General features: G+C 43.5%; 1 protein-coding gene across 4 annotated transcripts in view; it reads right to left on the bottom strand.

Annotated features, from left to right (window-relative positions):
* The window catches only part of DOK7 (docking protein 7), a 119,403-nt gene that overhangs the window by 10,994 nt on the left and 88,913 nt on the right, over positions 1–19,496 (bottom strand). Inside the window, exons 10-11 of one of the 4 annotated variants that reach the window (XR_006390128.1) lie at positions 1,649–1,801; positions 1,427–1,566 (exon numbers count right to left, since the gene is read on the bottom strand). The exons of 2 other annotated variants lie outside the window; for them this stretch is intronic. Coding sequence is in view for 1 of the 2 variants with exons in the window: in XM_044295740.1 (XP_044151675.1) it covers positions 1,649–1,801 (153 nt within the window). In the remaining variant the exon portion in view is untranslated. The remainder of the gene's footprint in view (positions 1–1,426; positions 1,567–1,648; positions 1,802–19,496) is intronic. One more of the 4 variants, XM_044295740.1, reaches the window with a different exon arrangement.

Here is a 19,496-nt window from a genome sequence, read left to right as displayed (position 1 = left end):
AGCCAGCAATGTTTTTATCCCAGAAACCCACTTTAAGCCCTGTTATGTGACAAGGAATCAATGTAGTGTAATAAACACTTTTAAGAGGACCACGGCCACCTACTGAGAAATTTAAGGTGTAGCCCATTTCAACCCATCAGATGTAAGTTTCCATTCTTCTAGCAGACAGTGGGAAATCTGATCTGCTTAGGCAACATATTTATGTTGCAACTAATTTTCAATCAGTACATGAGGTTTAGAGTCATTGTGCAATATGCTGGTAAGTCTTGATGAGATTTATCCTTCCCTACACTGGAGCATAGGTGTCCTGATAACATCCAAGAGCTGATGTCTCATCAACTATCAGCGTTGTCTTTGGTCTATGGTCACCCTAAGACAGCATTCTGTGAATGGTGATATCTCAATGTACTGCAGTCCACATTACATTTATTGTATTACAGTATTTTCCTTCCCTCTGATATGCATTGAGCTAGTAACGAGATCTTTATTAATATCCAGTGACAATAATTTTTATTATTTTCACTCCAGACATGTCAATAAGTCATAAATGTCCTCTGACCCTGGCCACATATAGGAGAAGACAAAAACGCTTGACTTTATGAATGGTGGTCAAGGGATCTTGTTCTCAGTATAAGAGGTTCCCAGAGTACCCCATGCCATCCATGTCTGAAGCTTGAAAATACCTTTAAAGAGCATCTGTCAATAAGATCAACCCTATTAAACTAGCCATAATATCTGGTAGGGTTGACTCTGCTGAATTAAAAACATGTTTTTTTCCCATGATCTGTTGCAGCTTTTCGGAGAAATAAAAATGTTTATATATTTTTTTTTATACTATGCAACTTAGGGCTTAGGGGCACCGAAAGTGGAGGTCCAGCCTCTTGGTACACCTTAGCTCCTCTGCTCTGCTTCTTTTGACACTCCCCGCTCTATGGGGATGCCTAGGCCTGTCAATCAAGTGGATGGGGGAGCAGTCCAGTAAACCAAAATGGAGGAGTTAAGGTGCACATAAGTCTTAATTTGCCTATTTTGTAAAAAAAAAATACATATTTCTTCTACATGCTACAACAAATTGGGAGAAGAAAGGCTTGTTTTCAATCAGTAGAGTCAACCCTACTCCCCTACCAGGCATTATAGCTGGTTTAATAAGGTTAATCCCCCTGACAGATGTTCTTTAACATACCAGAATATAGCATTAATGTTTCAAAGCAACATATATATATATAAGAACCAATTGGATTGATATGTTGCTGGTGTACTCCAGCACCCAGAATAAAGGATTTTCTAAGGATTGTAGATTGCCTACCCACTATTATATATTGTGTAAGTTGACTATATAGCACCATACTATTGTATCTGCATGATGTACCACAGCTATTGATGTTCCTATCTAATACGTTCCGATTTCTTTAACTGTTGGACTTACTATTTGGGTTTTGACTTAGTGTATTTAATATAGAATAGAGCAGGTCAGTGGTTATTGCAGAAATGGCTTCAATGTACCACATTAGGTCGTGGCTAAGTTAAATCTCCAGTATTCTGTATCTTCCCTTGTAATGGTGACCCCTGATGACGAAGAAGGTTAACAATTAGTCATTGCCATGGAGACATGTGAAGGATCTGCTTGGATGAGAGTGATGGATGTTACCTCTTATTCCTGTACTAGGATCTTGAAGTTCTAATGCCATGTAATGGAGCTGTTTCTTTGATGTAGGGCTGATAGGAATATTTACATAAGTTGCTGTCTCACTGCGAGGTCGGTCAGAAACCAGTGGCTCGGCTGGATAACCTCCTGCCCCTGCTGACCAGATGAAGCAGACATATTCGCGTTAATTCATGCTTGTGTAGCTCACACCACTGAATGTTAGAGATGACGACAAACACTGCAGCGCAGGCCGCCAGGCGTATAACACATCTAATATACTGTAGAACATTTGGGAGCACTTGCATGCATACAGTAAAATATGTTCCAGGATACCATCTTACTATATTCATATATAGTGGAATTTTTGATAAAAGCTATAGTTTCCTGTTCTCCGAGTTTGAGTTTCCAATCTCTTTTTCCCATGTTTGTTTTTGGGATGACCACAAGACAATTAAGACAGGTGCCTTTGGGCAAAATCATTGGAAGAGTATAAACCAGGCTCAGATCTGGTAAGTCTTGTTTGGCTAGGGTTGGTCTGTGGTTTTGTAGGTCCATCAGAGGAAAAATTATTCATCCATTTAGGAAGAACATAAACATGCCCATGCATTGCACTGTAATGTTTGGTGTTATCATTGTAGACACAGGACAGATCATCAATGAGATCTAATGTTTTATTTGTGAACCGTCCCATAAGAAGTAGACCCTAGTGACAAGTGCTCGGTTTCAAAGTCACCTTCGAATGAGGTTGTGTTCTGATGGTCCCATTATGGTGGCAAAACCTGGACCCTCTGGTACACTTGTGAGACAGTCTCAACCTTTTTATGGCTAATCTGAGGTCTCTTACCAAGACCTGAAAGCAATTTTATTCCATTTGCCAATTTTATATATTTTAAATATTAGGTTTGTCTACAAAAATATGTGAAAATACATTAGTGTAATTCACAGAAATATTTTCCTAGACCAATAAAATACCTTGTTAATGAAGACCACCAATAAATAGTCAACTTTTAATGCAATTTTGGGTGTCTCAGAGAAGGTTTATGGCATATATACTCTTCTGTATATTCTTCATTCTTCTTCCTTTATATGTAACATATATTTATTTATTTCCAATAGCACAGGTTGTACTTAATTAGGATAGAAAAATATGGGGAAAAAATAGATGAGAGATTAACCTGTGGTGAAAAAGGCTTAGCAGTATGGCCTTAACCAGTTTGCTGCAGATGACAGCACCGAATAGTAGCACTACATACATATAAATGAACCGTGGAGGGGGGGTGGGGAAGTTAGAAAAAACAAAATAGTTTCTTCTTTTGGGTCACACATGTCATCCCAGTATAGGAGGGCTCTGTTGGACTCCAACCGTTCATAGCACCTGTGTGGGAGAGGGTCAGATTGATCCTTATGTTGGATACCCTTTTCTGTTCTAGTAAAACCTACAGGACTGTACTAAGCCCATGAGGAGGAGCTAGGAACAAATCCAAGCAAGTGAGGCCTACAGAGTCCACTTCTATAGTTCTGTTTGCATACTTGCCAATATTCGAATTGTAAAAATCAGGACTTCTAAACTTGCAAAGCCCCCAGACTACTGGGAAGACGAACATTTTATAAAAATCTGCCCTTTTGTGGTCTGGTTCCTGAGATTGCCCTACCAAAATAAAAACTGTTAACCCTTGTCCACCACGATCCATCTGTCAGCAAATGATTTTGATGAACTATATTTGCTTCTGTTGTCTTGAAGTTCTAGTTTTTTCCACTATGAGAGAACTATATTTTGAGTTGCTTGAATGTCATTGAAAAGATTAGCATAAAATGACTGCTAAAGTGAAGGCATCATGGAAGACCTCATGGATTCCCTCAACCATATGACCTATTCCTTCTTTAATGTGTCTGTAACTCCACAGGTACTAACAAAATGGCTGCATGTTACTGTACTGTACACGGGCAGATGCCAAAATGTTCCTTCTCTGATATCACTTCCTAAAAATTCTTCTTACAGAATTCCTGCTCTAATCGTCCCCTGCATACACATTGTACATAATACTGTAATACTGAGAGATCTCTACCATGTTATTTCCTGTGATGTTAAAGATCTATAGTTTATAATATCTTGGAAGTGTGACTTTTAGAGATCAGAGTTGAAAGAATTTATTGCCCTGGTTTGTTACATGACCCTAATAGTTCCATTTTACTAAATACGACAATTTGACTAAAGTATCACTTTAAAAGAGACTGTCGCATCAATTTCAAAATAAACATATTGCCTTGTAGGATAAGTGCCCAAAACATAACCATGCCGTTTTTGTGAAAATCTGGTCCTCTAATTCTGAAAATTACTACTTTTATTTTATATTAAATAAGGTTCTTGGTGTACCATGTCTGGGGCATCAGTGTCATCACTACTGGCTCTGTAATCTCAGAGACTGTCTATCAAAAAAGAAAGGGACGTACCAGGAAGCGTTATGGTGGAGCAATGGTGAACCAACAGAGAGGCCTCACCGACAGTGCACTAGAAACCTTATTTGCATAAAAATAAAACCAAACATTTCTCAGGGTTAGACGAGCAGATATGAGGGAGACACACTCCTGCTTGTGAGAGAAATGCATCGAGTTGTGCAAGTTAAACAGGGAATAATATGACTGAGGAAGGCATTAGGGAAGCCCAAAAAAGACCGTATCCTTCACAGTTATGATTCTACAATAAAGCACAGCCATTATGCAAACTTTTTTTGAGAACTCAAGCACACTGCCTACAGTTACCCTTCATTTAACAGTAAAATACAAAATCATTCAAGAGTTTTGCAAGCTGAATTACAGTAATAGTTTTCTAGAGAAGTATTTATGATTTCCCAAGATGAATTTATTTTGACCACTCTGTAGAGAACTAGCCTTCAGCAGAAAAGGCGAAAAGAAAATGGTAGTTCCCAGTACTCATTAATCAGACATAATGCTGGAGGCTGATGTCTCTAAGAACTAACTCGATGGGTGGCTCTACGTACATCGCCTTTTTCAGCCTTCATGAATTTATTCTTATGAAACCATTTATTTATACAGAACTTTTACCACTCTTCTATATAGTCAATTTTTCATTGTGCAATGTTCAAAAATTATGTTAGCTGTAAAACTCTCCAAAGACTCATCTCCATATCGTAAGTAGCCTCTGGGAGACAGGCTAAACCCAAGAGGCTTAACCCAAGGTCTATCAAGATAAATATGAATGCCCTTGCTCTTATTTCCTCCAATAAAGGTGGGTCTATCATCCAGAATGTAAATGCAGCAATATGTAATGCTCTCCTGATTGCTCTCATGGATAAGTAGTAAATTCAATAAAAAATTTAAAACCGGAGCAGTCGAAATGTTAAGACCTAAAATCAAAAGAACTGCTTCTTAATTACTGTAGCAGAGGTTGGGGACCTTTATGGCGTTTCTTAGAGTTGTCATTAAAGTGCCTTGATAGGTCTGTAAGAACCCCCTCCTATTAGCAAGAGCTAATAACTGTGGGAAACAAGGCTAATTCTTTTGTAGGAAAATGAAAGGGGGGAGGGGGCGGGAAAAGGTTCAGACTGTCAACTGCAGGGTTGCAGTATGATGTCAAGAGTTAGGTCCTCTTGGAAAAGGCAGTGTGTTCCCCTATACTGTATCAACTATGTGGTAATTCACCGTGAGTTATCATCGGGGTAACAACCACAGAGATTCCAGAGGAGGAGCCTGTATTTTCACTCTGATGTAGTTGGATCACTGCGGACAGCATCAGACTGGCCATGCTTGGCACGACGAGGATTGTTTTACTTGCCTTGATATAGTGTACCTTGGTGTGCCTTCTTTGCATCCCTGCTGGCTCGACTTCTATTCTTCTTCTTCTTCCACTGCTATGCTTTTGTCTGAAGTCTCTGGCCCAGAATGAACTCTTCACTGTATGGTCTTGTGGGATATGGAAGATATTGCAAGATCATGCTGAGCCAGTGGCAGGGGTGGACTGGCCGTAGACCGTACAGGGAATTTTCCCGGTGGGCTGATGTCTATAGGGCCAAACAAGGCCTCCTCACTGGCCCTGACTGGGTACATAGTACTGGGGGAACTATAGGGGTCATTATTAGAGAAAGTCCAGGCAGCATGCTGAAGGTAGGACTGGCTTGATGCTGTGGTCCACATCTCACCTCCAAAGCCCTGCTCCATATCCATATTATAGACAATTGGAGGAGGAGGGAATGGCAGCTACTAATGGTCATCACACAGGACAGATTATGAGGCAGTATATTGTGCTACACTGTGGTATTTGGTTCTGTGGGATGATATTCTGCCCTGTGGTATTACTGACCCTGACAACTTGTATTGGCCCCATCTACTTGTGTTGCCCTACCTTACTTCAGTTTGGACCCACCTATAACATTGGGGCCTCTTTTAGATTTTTCTTTTCAGGGCCACTTTAAGTTCCCAGTCCGGCCCTGGCCAGTGGTTTGACGGTCAGAGACTTTGGACCCAAGCGTCGACAGGGGAAGAGAAGATCAAAAGATATACCTCAAGGTACAGTAAGTAAAACATTCTCCTTACCGATGGCCAGTTTAATGTTTCCTGCAATGATTGACCAACATCAGAGTGAATGCAAGACTCCACCTTAGGAGAATCGCTGTGGTTTCCACAAAAGAAACGGAGGACATTTTCTTGGGAATGGGGGTCCTACTGGAATAAAAAAAAAAAAAAACTGTACTCAGGGAGTCTGCAATTAAACATGCTATAAATATTTCATTTGAAAAACTGATGACAACTCCTCTCCTCTTTATTAAGATGCAGATAGGCTGAAAAAATTATTTTTGCATTGTATTGATTTGTCATGGGTGAAAAAGGAGGTATGTCCGGGTTAAGCTCTGAACCCTGAGAACCCCTTTAAGACTCTACAAGGAGTAATCAGTGCAAGCAATATGCACCACACAAGTACATTGAGCGTGTTCCCACAGACATTGCCCAGCATAGTCACTTGCTACACTGCAGGGAAATGTGACCCCACAAGCTCTTCTGCTCTTGGGTTATTTCAGAGGAAGGCTGCTGGTCCTCAGCATTAGTCCTCAGGATCATGCACATGTAGATAGTGATCAACGTTTGCCAAGACCTTGTCATAAAATGCATGAGAAGTTGGCACATTGTTGGCACAATTGAAAACATCTAATTTGGGAAAAATCCACTGCATTCAGCTTAACGGGAAAGAGGTGTGACCTAAGCAGTGACATTTTATGTCAAAGTTACACCAAAATTTTGGAATAAAGTTCTATCACAAAGCAAACCAACAAATAATTATAAAGTTAGACAAAAGGTCCCTGTCATTGGGTTTTCCTTTTGTCACTATATGGTTTGGTGCATCTTTACAAGGCAATGTCTACATTTTAGAGAGGATTAGAAAATCTGCCCCATTGTTGAAGCCTAGATGGACTTGCACCACCATATGATGCCGCCCTGAGGCACCTTACTTCCCTAATAAAGTAGTCCAATGGAGAAGTGGAATAGTGGCCCACAGTAGCCAAGTTGTTTCCTTCTCTAATTTAGCAGAGCCATTGGCTTTGTGCAATTTCTTCAACTTTCAAGTTACTAACTTTGTGTGTCTGCACTTATCAAGTTTTTTGTGAGTGGAAGATCTGACTACTCTTGTTTCTATACCGTCAACTATCTACAACTGCTGCAACAACGCTCCCCCAATTTGCGTTGTTTTTGATGATATATCTGATCCCATTTGTCTTCTGGAACCATTGGCTACTATAGGGCAAATAAGGGTCAGTTCCAAAGACAGTGGGATCACCTTTAGGGCTCATGCACACAAATGTATTTTCTTTCCATGTCCGTTACGTTTTTTTTGCGGAGACTTTGTGAACTATAATTAACAAAATTATTAATTAAAAGCAATACACCACCAGACTACTACTACTGCTACCCAACATATGTATGAAATGAGACATAGGGTGTTTGATTTGAAATGGTTGGTACTTGAGGAACTAAAGGGGTTGCCCGATCTCCGCCTTTAATGGCCTAGATGGGAATAACCCATAATAAGCTGCGGCCCACGGAGTTACAGAAACAGCAAAGCGAAGGCTGTTCACCCGCTTCCAGCCACCCCTGTCCAGCACCTACTGTGGATTATACCTAACTTGGCTTTTCTAGACAACATGAGGTTTATTGTATTTATACAGATGAGGTTTATATGGACCTTTGAACACAAAAAATGTATCCCCTTAAGGACCAGGCCAAATTTGGCAACACTGACCCATATTTACTTCCGCGTCTGCACCAAAGATCAGCCTAAAAAAGTGCAAATTGGCGCATTTAGGGCTTCTGCACTTTTTTCCTACATGTCCAACAAGTGTGCAGGGCTTAGTAGAAAGTGGGTAGAGCTTCACGTGAAAGGGGTGGGGCTTAAGATGCGCCATTCTGTGGCACAATTTCACCAATTCTGGCATAAAAATCTGTCTCAAAGTAAGCCAACAAATAGTTTGTACAGAGTTAGTAAAACGTGTCTATCCCGGCAGAAGATTTATCATCCGGCCTGAACCCCTGTGATAAATCTGGGGCAGGTCTACACAGCCTGGCTAAGCTTACACCTGTAGGGTTAGTAAATCTCAGCCATTGTTTAGGATTTTTCCTCCTCCTCTTCCAAGAGTCATAACTTTTTTATTTTTTATTTTACATAGCCAAATGAGCTGTACTTTTTTCAGGGTGAACTGTAGTTTTTATTCATCATTTTGGGGGACATTAAACTTTTTCAGCATTTTTTATTCCACATTTTGGGGAAGCGAGGTGACCAAAAAACGGCAAATGGATGCAGACATATTCATACGGTCGTGTGAATGAGCCCTAAATCAGTTTAAACTAATTAGAATTGAGATTACGTATGCTAACTCCACCTGCCTCTGCCCTGACAAATTCCTATTAAATCACCTAATATGCTGACAAAACATCGCAGGACCTGTCACATAGACTGTGTGCTATATAATTAGGTAATTATTACATATGAAAAGAACATATTAGTCCTAGGCAGATATCTCCTCATACAACCTACTAAATTATAACTAATAGAACAAGTCTTGCCTCCCCTTGATTACTGGTACAAGCAATAAGACTTAGGGAGCGCTAATTATACTCTGTGGATTTATGCTGAAAAATGAACGTGAAAACCAGGTGCGATCAGTCATAGAAGATGTCTGCTTTATTCAGGGTTTAGCTAAATTAGTCATATGCCATCTGTCAGCTAAAATGTAGCTCGGAAGCATTATGTTTGCATTACTGGCAATGGATGAACCCAAAGAGACTGGTATCCAGTGGACTAAGTGCCTCCTGTGTAAGCGTAAATAACTACAAAAACAACATTATAATGGAGTGTAGAATTTGAGAAAATAGTAAAACTGGCAGACGTTAGGCCAAAAACTATTTCCCTTTCCATTCTGTACTTCCTTTGTCCCTACATACAGTGATATTTTGTGGCCCCTCCACTATGTTGTGGCCTCTGGGCATGCTCAAGTCAGCAGAGCAGTGGCCTACCTTCAGTGGAGACAGACCATTCCACTGCTGGGGTGCCCAGCACTGAACTCCTTGTCCTGTTCTTGATGTGAAAATGCTGCATTTTCATGCATCCACCAACAGGGGAGAAAGCAGATTATTACAGCTTCTATTTCAGTCAGTCTTAGCTGCATAAATTCCTATGCACTGAGCTCCCCCTGGTGGTGGCTGTAGGCAGACAGCTTTGTAATACACTACTCACAAAAAGTTAGGGATATTTGGCTTTCGGATGAAATTAATAGAAAACGCAAAAAGTTCACACTTCAGTGATATAGTGGCATTTAGGTAGAAGCAGCAATGGTGATTTCTTCATCTCAAACAACTTATTGAAACAAAAGCCAACATCAGTGCTGGGTATACCTCCACATGTCAATGTCTCAATAACTTGTTGTCATGCCCTGTTCGGACGGTCTGCGGAGGTCTGTCAGATTGGCAGCACATGTCTAATCATTTGTTTTATTTTGGAATCGTGCTGGATCCGCCTTCCTTCAGGTGCTCTGGGTGGGGTCATTGGCTTAAATTGCTTTCACTCCCAGAGGGCCGTGCGGGTTATAGAATTCAGTCCTGCCTTGGATTCAAGGAAGGAAGGATTTTCTTTTCCAGCTCAGATAAGTTTGATTTCTGTTTTTGATATTTGCGGTCTAGGCTGTTTATGTGTCTTCTGCCCCTTCTCCCCTTTCACCATCTCAGGGATTCTAGGGTATTTGCAGTCCAGGCACAAGGACACATTATTCCTACCTTTAAGGTCTGAATGTGGGCTTAGCAGCGTAGGGAGATAAGTCAGGGATTTGCTAGGAGGTGACCTTTCCCCAGCATTTCGCTTAGATACTTGTTTATTTGGTTGTCTATGTATCTGAGATCCAGTCCGCTGTGACACTTGTCATGTGGCATTGAGCATCAATTACTGCTTGACAACAATGTCTCCTGCTGTTCACAAGTTGACTTATTGTCTACTGAGGAATGGCATCCCACTCTTCTTGAAGGGCGGCCCTCAGGTCATTGAGTGTCACACCTGTGACAGGTGTTAGAAGGTAATAGACTGGCTGCACATGAGTGATCTGACAGCCTCTTTTGGTTTCACTTTGTCTGTGTGTTGCTGGTATGTCCACACCTCCTGTTGACGTGTGGAACATGTGACTTTTGCCTCCCCCTTTTTAGTCTGACTTTATCCATCACTCCTTGCTCTGGATAGCTTCATTTAGTTTTGGATGCGCTGGAGTGTGGTTTTTAAAGTCCTATTCATCCATCATCCTCAGAAGTTAAGAATTCCGCTTGTTGTGTTTTGTCCCCCCCCCCCCCCCAGTTGTTTACTAGGCCTCAGCGAGACGCTGGTTCCTTCACCAGGGAAGGAACAGGTTCTCTCTGCCCTATCATTACCTTTAGGGCATCAGAGGGTCACCAGGGTTTTCTATGTTCCTGTGTATGGGCATTTCTACCATCGAGAGGTGCCCATACAGATAGGAGTTAGGGCCAGGAGCAGGGTTTTATAGGTGGTGACCCTTTTCCTTCCCTAGCGGTGAGGCCTAGTGTCTTTTCTCTTCCTTCTTGTTGTATTTCTCCCCTACTACATCCGTGACATTGAGGTTCTGGGGTACAGAGTTACGAGCCTCTACACGGCGACTCAGCTGATCCCATAGGTCTTCAATGGGATTCAGGTCTGGAGAAAGTGCAGGCCACTCCATTTGAGGTACCTCTGTCTCCAGCAGCCATTCCCTAATGATGCGACCTTAATGAGCTGGCGCATTGTTGTCCATGAAGATGAAATTTGGCCTGTGTTGTTCCTGCAGAGGAACAATGACTGGATTAATGATGTTATTCAAGTAGTATGGGCTTATCACTGTACCATTCACAAAGTGTAGAGCAGTTCTGTATTAACTAGACACACCTGCCCACACTGTAACACAACCACCACCAAAGGCTCGTCTGGTGACAACAGTGGCTGATGCATAGCGCTCTCCTTGACGTCTCCAACACCATTGGCAGCCATCATTTCTGCTCAGTGTGAATCGACTTTCATCAGTGAACAGCACTGAGGCCCACTGGTCCCTCGTCCAGAGTAGATGCTCCCTGGCCCATGCAAGATGATGACGCCTGTGCCTGGTGGTGAGGTCAGGTACCATTACAGGTCACTAGCACGCAGACCATGCTGATGTAAATGGTTTCTAATGATCTGATGTAACACTTGAGTGCCTCTCACCTCCCTTTAATTTTGCTTGGAGTTGTGTGGCATTCATCATCCTGTTCCGCAGGGCATTGTCCACAATGATACATCATCAGTGTGGGATGTGGCCAAAGGATGTCCACTTCTCTGCCTTTCTGTGACTCTTCCAGTCTCTCTGTATCTCTGCTGATGACACACTGTGTCACATTTTAAGCTCAGTGGCCACTTCCATCTGAGAACATCCTGCTTGAAGTCTCGCAATGATGAGGTAGTGTTGATCAATTGTTCGGTGTCATCTTGGTCTCATGATGTCAATATGTAAATAGCATGATGAGGAGGACTGTTTAAATACCAATTCTAATTGAACCGTGAAATTTATTGGGCAATTCATGGCTCAAATACCTGTTCCTTGTTAGAGAACAGCAAGTTGTGCAAAGAGTACTGAAACACAGTTGGACATGTGCATTGAAAAGTTTAGAGAACGTCACATTAAGTTCACCTGTAAAGGTTAGAGTGCATTTTAGGTTCAACCTGAAATTTCACCCACAAGCCAAATATCGCCAACTTTTTGTGAGTAGTGTAGATGGGAAGCAGGAGATTAATAAATGTATTTTACCAGTTGTCTGGCATGAATACATTGAAAAATATGGTCTTCAGAATGAGCACCATATTTTTGAAGCACCTGTTCCACTTTACTGACAAAAAAGTCGTATACAAATTTTTTTAAAACTTGGAGAACCTGTTTTGCCTGTGCCGTGAAGTGCAGAATATTTCCTAAAATTTCGCTGCAGGGGACTTGGGGATAACAACCTCATTGTAAGGGGACCTATACAGAGGAGAGGGATTGTCCAAACTGGCCAACCTTGTAAGAATAGAAAAAAGGGCATGCAGCTTGTCAGTGGTTTGGTTGGCCTTGTTCTGGATGAACATAACATCTTTACCAACCTATATTTTTCTTCAGCATTAATAATTGTGACAGTATATTTGCACTTTTTTGAAAGTATGGAGGGTCATTGGTACAAATGTGTGGATATACAATCAGGTCAGATACAACTACTGCACCTCTGCAAATCTCTAAAACTGGCCATACACATTACATAAATATGTAAGGGGCCTCCTGACTGTAACCTGATGGCAGATGCTGATGGCGATGATCAGGCCATTGGATTTGAACAGCCTGGTTCTTTTGTTCTCAGAGAGATAAGGCATCGACAGGCGTCTGGCAACTTTCTCCTCTCCACCCATGCAGGACGACATGCCGGGCCAAGTGTGCAGGTCTACAGAGGGGTCCAGAGAGATAGGCCTGTGCTACACTGTGACTTTTTGTAGCGCGACTGATTTTAACTACTGCATGACAGCTGCAGTCCACAAGATTGCAACTAAATGCATTCATTTTTAGATGGCAGCTGTAGTCCAACAGTTAATATTAATCAATCGAACTACAAAACGTTGAAGGGTAGCCCAGGTCATAGGTGTCAGCCAAACAAGAATTTGGTTGACAGTGGTCTAAGGGCAGGGCTACACGACGACACTGGTCATGCACCAGCTGTCAAGGCCAGAATCGCAGAGTAGCGGTGATCCCATAGAATTGGATGGGATCGCAGCATGAGTTGCAAAAACTGCAGCAGGGAGTCTGAGTGGTCTCCTCTTGTTCTGGGAGGCAATGGTAACTGCGGGAACAATACATGAAAAAATGGAAGAATAGATCTGTGGCGCAATATATCCATGATCTGATATGAGGAGCAATGAACCAGTGATCTGCGATGTGGAGAGATGAATCAGTGATCTGATATGTAGAGTGATGGATCAGTAATCTGCTATGTGGTTGATGAATCAGTGATCTGCTATGTGGAGTGATGTATCAGTGATCTGATATGTGGAGTGATGAATCAGTGATCTGCTATGTGGAGAGATGAATCAGTGATCTGATATGTAGAGTGATGGATCAGTAATCTGCTATGTGGTTGATGAATCAGTGATCTGCTATGTGGAGTGATGGATCAGTAATCTGCTATGTGGTTGATGAATCAGTGATCTGCTATGTGGAGTGATGAATCAGTGATCTGATATGTGGAGTGATGAATCAGTGATCTGCTATGTGGAGAGATGAATCAGTGATCTGATATGTGGAGTGATGAATCAGTGATCTGCCATGTGAAGAGATAAATCAGTGATCTGCTATGTGGTTGATGAATCAGTGATCTGCCATGTGGAGTGATGTATCAGTGATCTGATATGTGGAGTGATGAATCAGTGATCTGCCATGTGGAGAGATGAATCAGTGATCTGATATGTGGAGTGATGAATCAGTGATCTGCCATGTGGAGAGATAAATCAGTGATCTGCTATGTGGTTGATGAATCAGTGATCTGCCATGTGGAGTGATGAATCAGACAATCAGTACAAAGTAGAACTGCACTGAAAATGTCCTCATCTACTGCAGGTTTGATGATGGGACAGGGGGCACTACTCCTGTCAGTTCTGTAGACATAAGCCGACAGTAGCAGTCTTCACCATAAATTATGCTTTCATAAAATCTTATTAAGAAAATACAATTACAGTATTAAAATCAAGAACACTTGAAATGCCAACTCCTAATAATATTAATAATCTTGGCATGCCTTGGCAGTGAAAGATTTTGCAGCTGGCGCCCTGTAAAGCAGCCTTTCACTTTTTTCCTTTTGTATATAAATTGGTTCAAAATTCTGTGATAATTAATTTGTTAAAATCACTTACTTCCTATCTCCTCTTCCACCTGGATGGCCTGCAGCTGCCACTAGGGGGAGCTCAGGAGCTTACTGTGTTCTGTTAGCTTCTGTCACCCCACTAAAGTTTTTTTTTTTTTTGGCTACTTATAACCCCTATACTGAGATATATCGATCTATAATGCTATTATTCATTTTGGTTCAGTAGTTAATAAAAAAAAGTGACTTTTATAATATGCAAATTACCTCTCTACCAGCAAGTAGGGCGGTTACTTGCTGGTAGCAGCCGCATCCTCCTTTCATAAAGACGCCCCCTCCTCATGTTGATTGACAGGGCCAGCGAACGCGCTCGTCTTCTGCTGGCCCTGTCTGCGTTCAAAATCTGGCGCCTGCGCCGTACCTGTCTTCAGTCGGCGCAGGCGCACTGAGAGGAGGACGCTCGCTCGGCCGCTCCATACTCAATGCGCCGATGACGTCACATCAACACCCAGCGCACTGAGGAAGGAGTGGCCGAGCGAGCGTCCTCCTCTCAGTGCGCCTGCGCCGACTGAAGACAGGTACGGCGCAGGCGCCAGATTTTGAACGCAGACAGGGCCAGCAGAGGATGAGCGCGTTCGCTGGCCCTGTCAATCAACATGCGGAGGGGGCGTCTTTATGAAAGGAGGATGCGGCTGCTACCAGCAAGTAACCGCCCTACTTGCTGGTAGACAGGTAATTTACATATTATAAAAGTCAGTTTTTTTAATTAACTACTGCACCAAAATGAGTAATAGCACTATAGATCGATATATCGCAGTATAGGGGTTATAAGTAGCCAAAAAAAAAACTTTAGTGGGGTGACAGAAGCCCTTTAAAGAGGACCTTTCATCAGTTTTGACATAGGCTAATTATGGTATTGTAGGGCGGCCCCCACTGATGCCATGGGTGTATCTTTTTTTTTTCAAACCTTCCCCCCTCGCTCCTTCTTCCTGGCTGTGAGCAGTCCGCTCTGATTGGATCGCGCACACGGCCAGGGACAAGGAGACGCCCACAGCAGAAGACTGCGTCTCCGCCCCGTTGTGAAGTTACAGCTCATTACAATACCGCGCGCCAAAATATCGGGGGACCACAGCGGACGAACGGTGAAGGGGGGGTTGAAAAAAAAAACACACCCATGGCATTAGTGGGGTCCGCCCTGCAAGGTAATACTATAATTAGCAAATGTCAAAACTGATGAAAGGTCCTCTTCAGTGGCGTACATAGAGAAGTAAGGGCCCCATAGCATGGATCAAACCAGGCCGCCCACACAGGACAGAGGGGTTTCTGCCTAAACCCTTTTCAATAACCCTTGGGCCATTTTTCCACTGCCTCATTTGCTAAAAGTTGTTCCTTTAGAGGGTAGAGTCCTGACCAAGTTTTCACCTCCAGTAGAAGAAGAGATAATCCCAACTAAAACTGGGGCCCCTCTTGCCCTGGGCCCCATAGCAGTCGCATGGTCTGCCGCTATGGGAGTTACGCCCCTGGTCCTCTTTAAAGTGTAGGTCATAGGTATTCATCAGTTGGGGTCCGAGTGCTAAAATGAGGAGAGGAACACGCTCACACAGAGCTCCGTCTCTCCTCGCTGCTGAAGGCAGGCTCAATAGAAAGTCTATGAGTCCATCATCAGTCACTTTACCACAATATGTAAATTATTATAGATAGTCCTCTGTGTTTAGAGTTGGGACTTTGACCTTTGTATGATGATATATTTATTCAACCATAACAGATAGATAAAAGAAAAATTCTGGCAGCACTAAAAAGAAGAAAAAGGAAAAAAGGGTGCAAGCCCAAAGGGACTAGACTATTGCCCAATATACATAAACAGTAAACAGGCAGCATTCCAAAAAGAAAAAGTCTCACCCTTGCAGCTGACAGAAGTTGATTTTTACCTTCATTTTTTTCAGTGAGCTGCGGAGTGGGAGGGGGCGTGGCCTGACCGGGTCAGGGAGTGGCTTAGCAGGGCCTAGGGGCGGGGTTTTAAGTCCATCTTTTGAGGGTGGCCTGAATGGCCACCCTGCCTGACCCCTTAACTGTGACCTCCACAGCACTCCGCTCCCTTAACAGTGTCATCCACAGCGCCCTGCCCCATTAAAGCTGACCTACAGCAGTGAAGAAAAATAGCTGGGTTGTTATGGAAACCTGGTGTAAAACTGTGTGTATGTGGAGACTAAGGGCATGCAAGCTTCTATTGGCTGATAAAGGTCATGTGACCAAGCTTCTATTGGCTAATGTATTTTTGGGGAATATCTCAGGAACACTATGTGCTAGAGAGCTGAGACCCAGTCTAAAACCTTCCTGGACACCTGATGTACCTGTGTGCCAAATTTTGTGATTGTAAATGTGACAGTGCAGATTCCTTTAGCGGATATACATACATTCACTCAGCTTTATATATTAGACTAGCAGAAGGACCCGTCTTCGCACGGGCATATTTCATCTATTTCATTTAATGTTTGTGTGTGTTGTTAAAAGATATCGACAGTATTCACTATAACAGTGACATCTACAGTACCCCGCCCCTTTAACAATGACCTCCACAGTGGCCAGCCCCCTTAGCAGTAACATCCACAGCACCCTCCCCTTTAACAGTGACCTCCACAGCGGCACCCCCTTAACAGTGACGTCTACAGCACCCTGCCCCTTAACACTGACCTCCATAGCAAACCGTTCCCTTAACTGTGACCTCCACCGTTCCCTGCCCCCTTAAATGTGACCTCCACAGTGGCCGGCCCTTTATTAGAGATGTCCACAGTACCCCATCTCCTTAAAGGGGTTGTCCGGGATTGGGAAGATAGGAGTATGTGTTCAACAATGCCCTAAATGTTACATTCGTGCCTGTCGTACCTTTACCCGACATTTCTAATGCCCAGTTTTCAAATCTCCAACTCTCAGATGGAAGTGCTGTGTTTCCAAGACTCAGTGACGTACCGGGTCCCTTTCTGCCGAGTGAAGCCTCTTCTTCCGCTTCCCAGGGAGCCCGGTGACATCACCCTCAGCCACATGAATTATTCATAGTGCCTGGATGGGCGTAAACAAGGCGGCAACCAACCGCGCTAAGCCACGCCCCACTGGTTCGGTGACGTCACCGGGCAGGGCTAATGAAGGAGGCAGAGCACTATGCTACTTAGCATAGTAAACGCCTCCAGTAATACGGGCAAATGGGGCGGCAGGCTGTAGAAATAAGCAATTACTGCACGGAGGAGGTGGGGAAGTGCGGCAGGAGGCGGCAAACCACGTGATGCCACGCTGCGCTGGGAACCACAGTGCAGTGCGGCAGGAAGTTAGGCTGAAATAAACACAGATGTAAACAGTGCGTGGGGGACCGTCAGAGCCATGTAGAAATGGCGAAAATACCTAAAAACATATGGAGGACCTTGATTCAGCTGTTAATAGTGAGTACACTAAAAAAGAAAAAAATATTTGATCCGGGACAACCCCTTTAACAGTGGTTTCCACAACAACCCGTCCCCTTAACAGTGGCCTCTGCAGCAATTTGCCCTTTAACACTGACCTCCATAGTGGACCGTCCCCTTAACTGTGACCTCCACAGCAGCCTGCCCCTAGGGTGGCCAGAGGTCCAGTTTTAGGCCGGACAGTCCGGCTTTCAGACTCCCTGTCCTCCGTCCGGCACAGGGCCTGTACAGACACAGGGATGTCTTTTTGAATAGCTCACTCTCAGACAGCAGCAATGTGCTGTCTGAGTGTGAGCTGCAGGGAGAAAGTCACCCTCCCTCTCACCCCTGTAGCTGACAGAAGTTGATTTTTACCTTCATTTTTTCAATCCCCGTCGGCTGCGGAGTGGGAGGGGGCACATCCTAACCGGGTCGGGGGCGTTGATTATTGGGACCTTGAGGTGGGGTTTTTAAGTCCGTCTTTTGAGGTTGGCCTGAATGGCCACCCTACCTGCCCCCTGAACTGTGACCTCCACAGCACTCCGCTCCCTTAACAGTGTCACCCACAGCGCCCTGCCCCTTTTAAAGCTGACCTGTAGCAGTGAAGAAGCTGGGTTGTTATGGAAACCTAGTGTAAAACTGTGTATGTGCAGAGACTAAGGACCTGCGAGCTTCTATTGGCTGACAAGGGACATGTGACATGTGTATGGTAGTTGGGATATGACGTTGGGATATGATAAGAAAGACCTGCAGGCTTGTATTGGCTATTGTAGGTCATGTGATGTGCCATATTTGCATTTTTTGGGGAATATTTCAGGAACGCTACGTGCTAGAGAGCTGAGACCCAGTCTAAAACCTTCCTGGACACCTGATGTACCTGTGTGCCAAATTTCGTGATTGTAAATGCAACAGTGCGGATTCTTTTGGCGGACATACACACATACACTCAGCTTTATATATTAGATTACTTTAAAGGAGTTCTCCACTCCTTTAGGCATTGAAGGCCTATCCTCAGGATAGGCTATCAATATCTGATCAGCAGGGGTCTGACACATGCAGCTCCGCCTATCAGCTGTTCTGCCATAGCTCCGGGACTGGGACTACACGGCGCCATCCTTGTGTAGTGGACGAAGTTGGTTACTGCAGTGCTGCTCCAACTGAAGTGAATGGGAGCAACGCTGTAGATACAAGGTCCGTCCACTGCACAAAAGAATGAGCTGTATCATTCTGGTGCTGACTTCCGACGGGGATGCGATATTGCGAATCCCCACTGATTAGATATTGATGGCCTATACTGAGGATAAGAGTGAAGTGGCCAAAACCATCATATGGGGTCCTCCCAACTCTCCCATGAAAGACTAGTCCCGAGGGAACGTAGAGTGTATGTGGGGGAGCAGGAAGAATAGTAGTAAATTGAACAAGCACTTGGCAGACAGCTATTGGCAGCTGATCCTGAGAATAAGTGGCTGAAGTGCTGATGTCCTGCTGTAGTTTTCCCTGCAGAGCAGCGCTCCTGCCACCTGGCTGTGCATAAAACTGCAGCACCACCCCACTGTCCTGTGTCGCTGCACAGGGAGAAACAATGAAGGGGGCCCAACACTACAGTGCTGTGGCCCCTTCATTCTTATCATCGTGGGGCTTTCTGAGGTCAAACCCTTACTGATGTCCTAGTGATATGCCATCACTTTTTGGGGAATACCTTATTTTGATGTCGTATAGCAGACATCTGCCACTCTTCTGGTTTCTTCAATCCAAATTCAGCTCATACTGTAGTAGATTTTGGGATAACTAGCCAAGCTCCCTGACTTAGCACTGAAAGGGATGCGAACCGGGATGCAAAATAGGCACCACCTAGGACACATGCTGAACACCATTTTTTACAGCAAGATAATTAGCTGGTTGTTTATTATGGATAATTTGACAGCCAAATACTATGGAAAGTGTTTTTTAAAAATGTCATTAGTTGGCACACAAGGACTCCTTGTGGCACAGAAAATCATATCCATTGTAAATTCTTACTTTTTAGATATGAATTT

Source organism: Bufo gargarizans, chromosome 1 (genome assembly GCF_014858855.1).
Source record: "Bufo gargarizans isolate SCDJY-AF-19 chromosome 1, ASM1485885v1, whole genome shotgun sequence".
NCBI lineage: Eukaryota > Metazoa > Chordata > Amphibia > Anura > Bufonidae > Bufo > Bufo gargarizans.
This window is presented reverse-complemented; position numbering and strand designations above follow the sequence as displayed.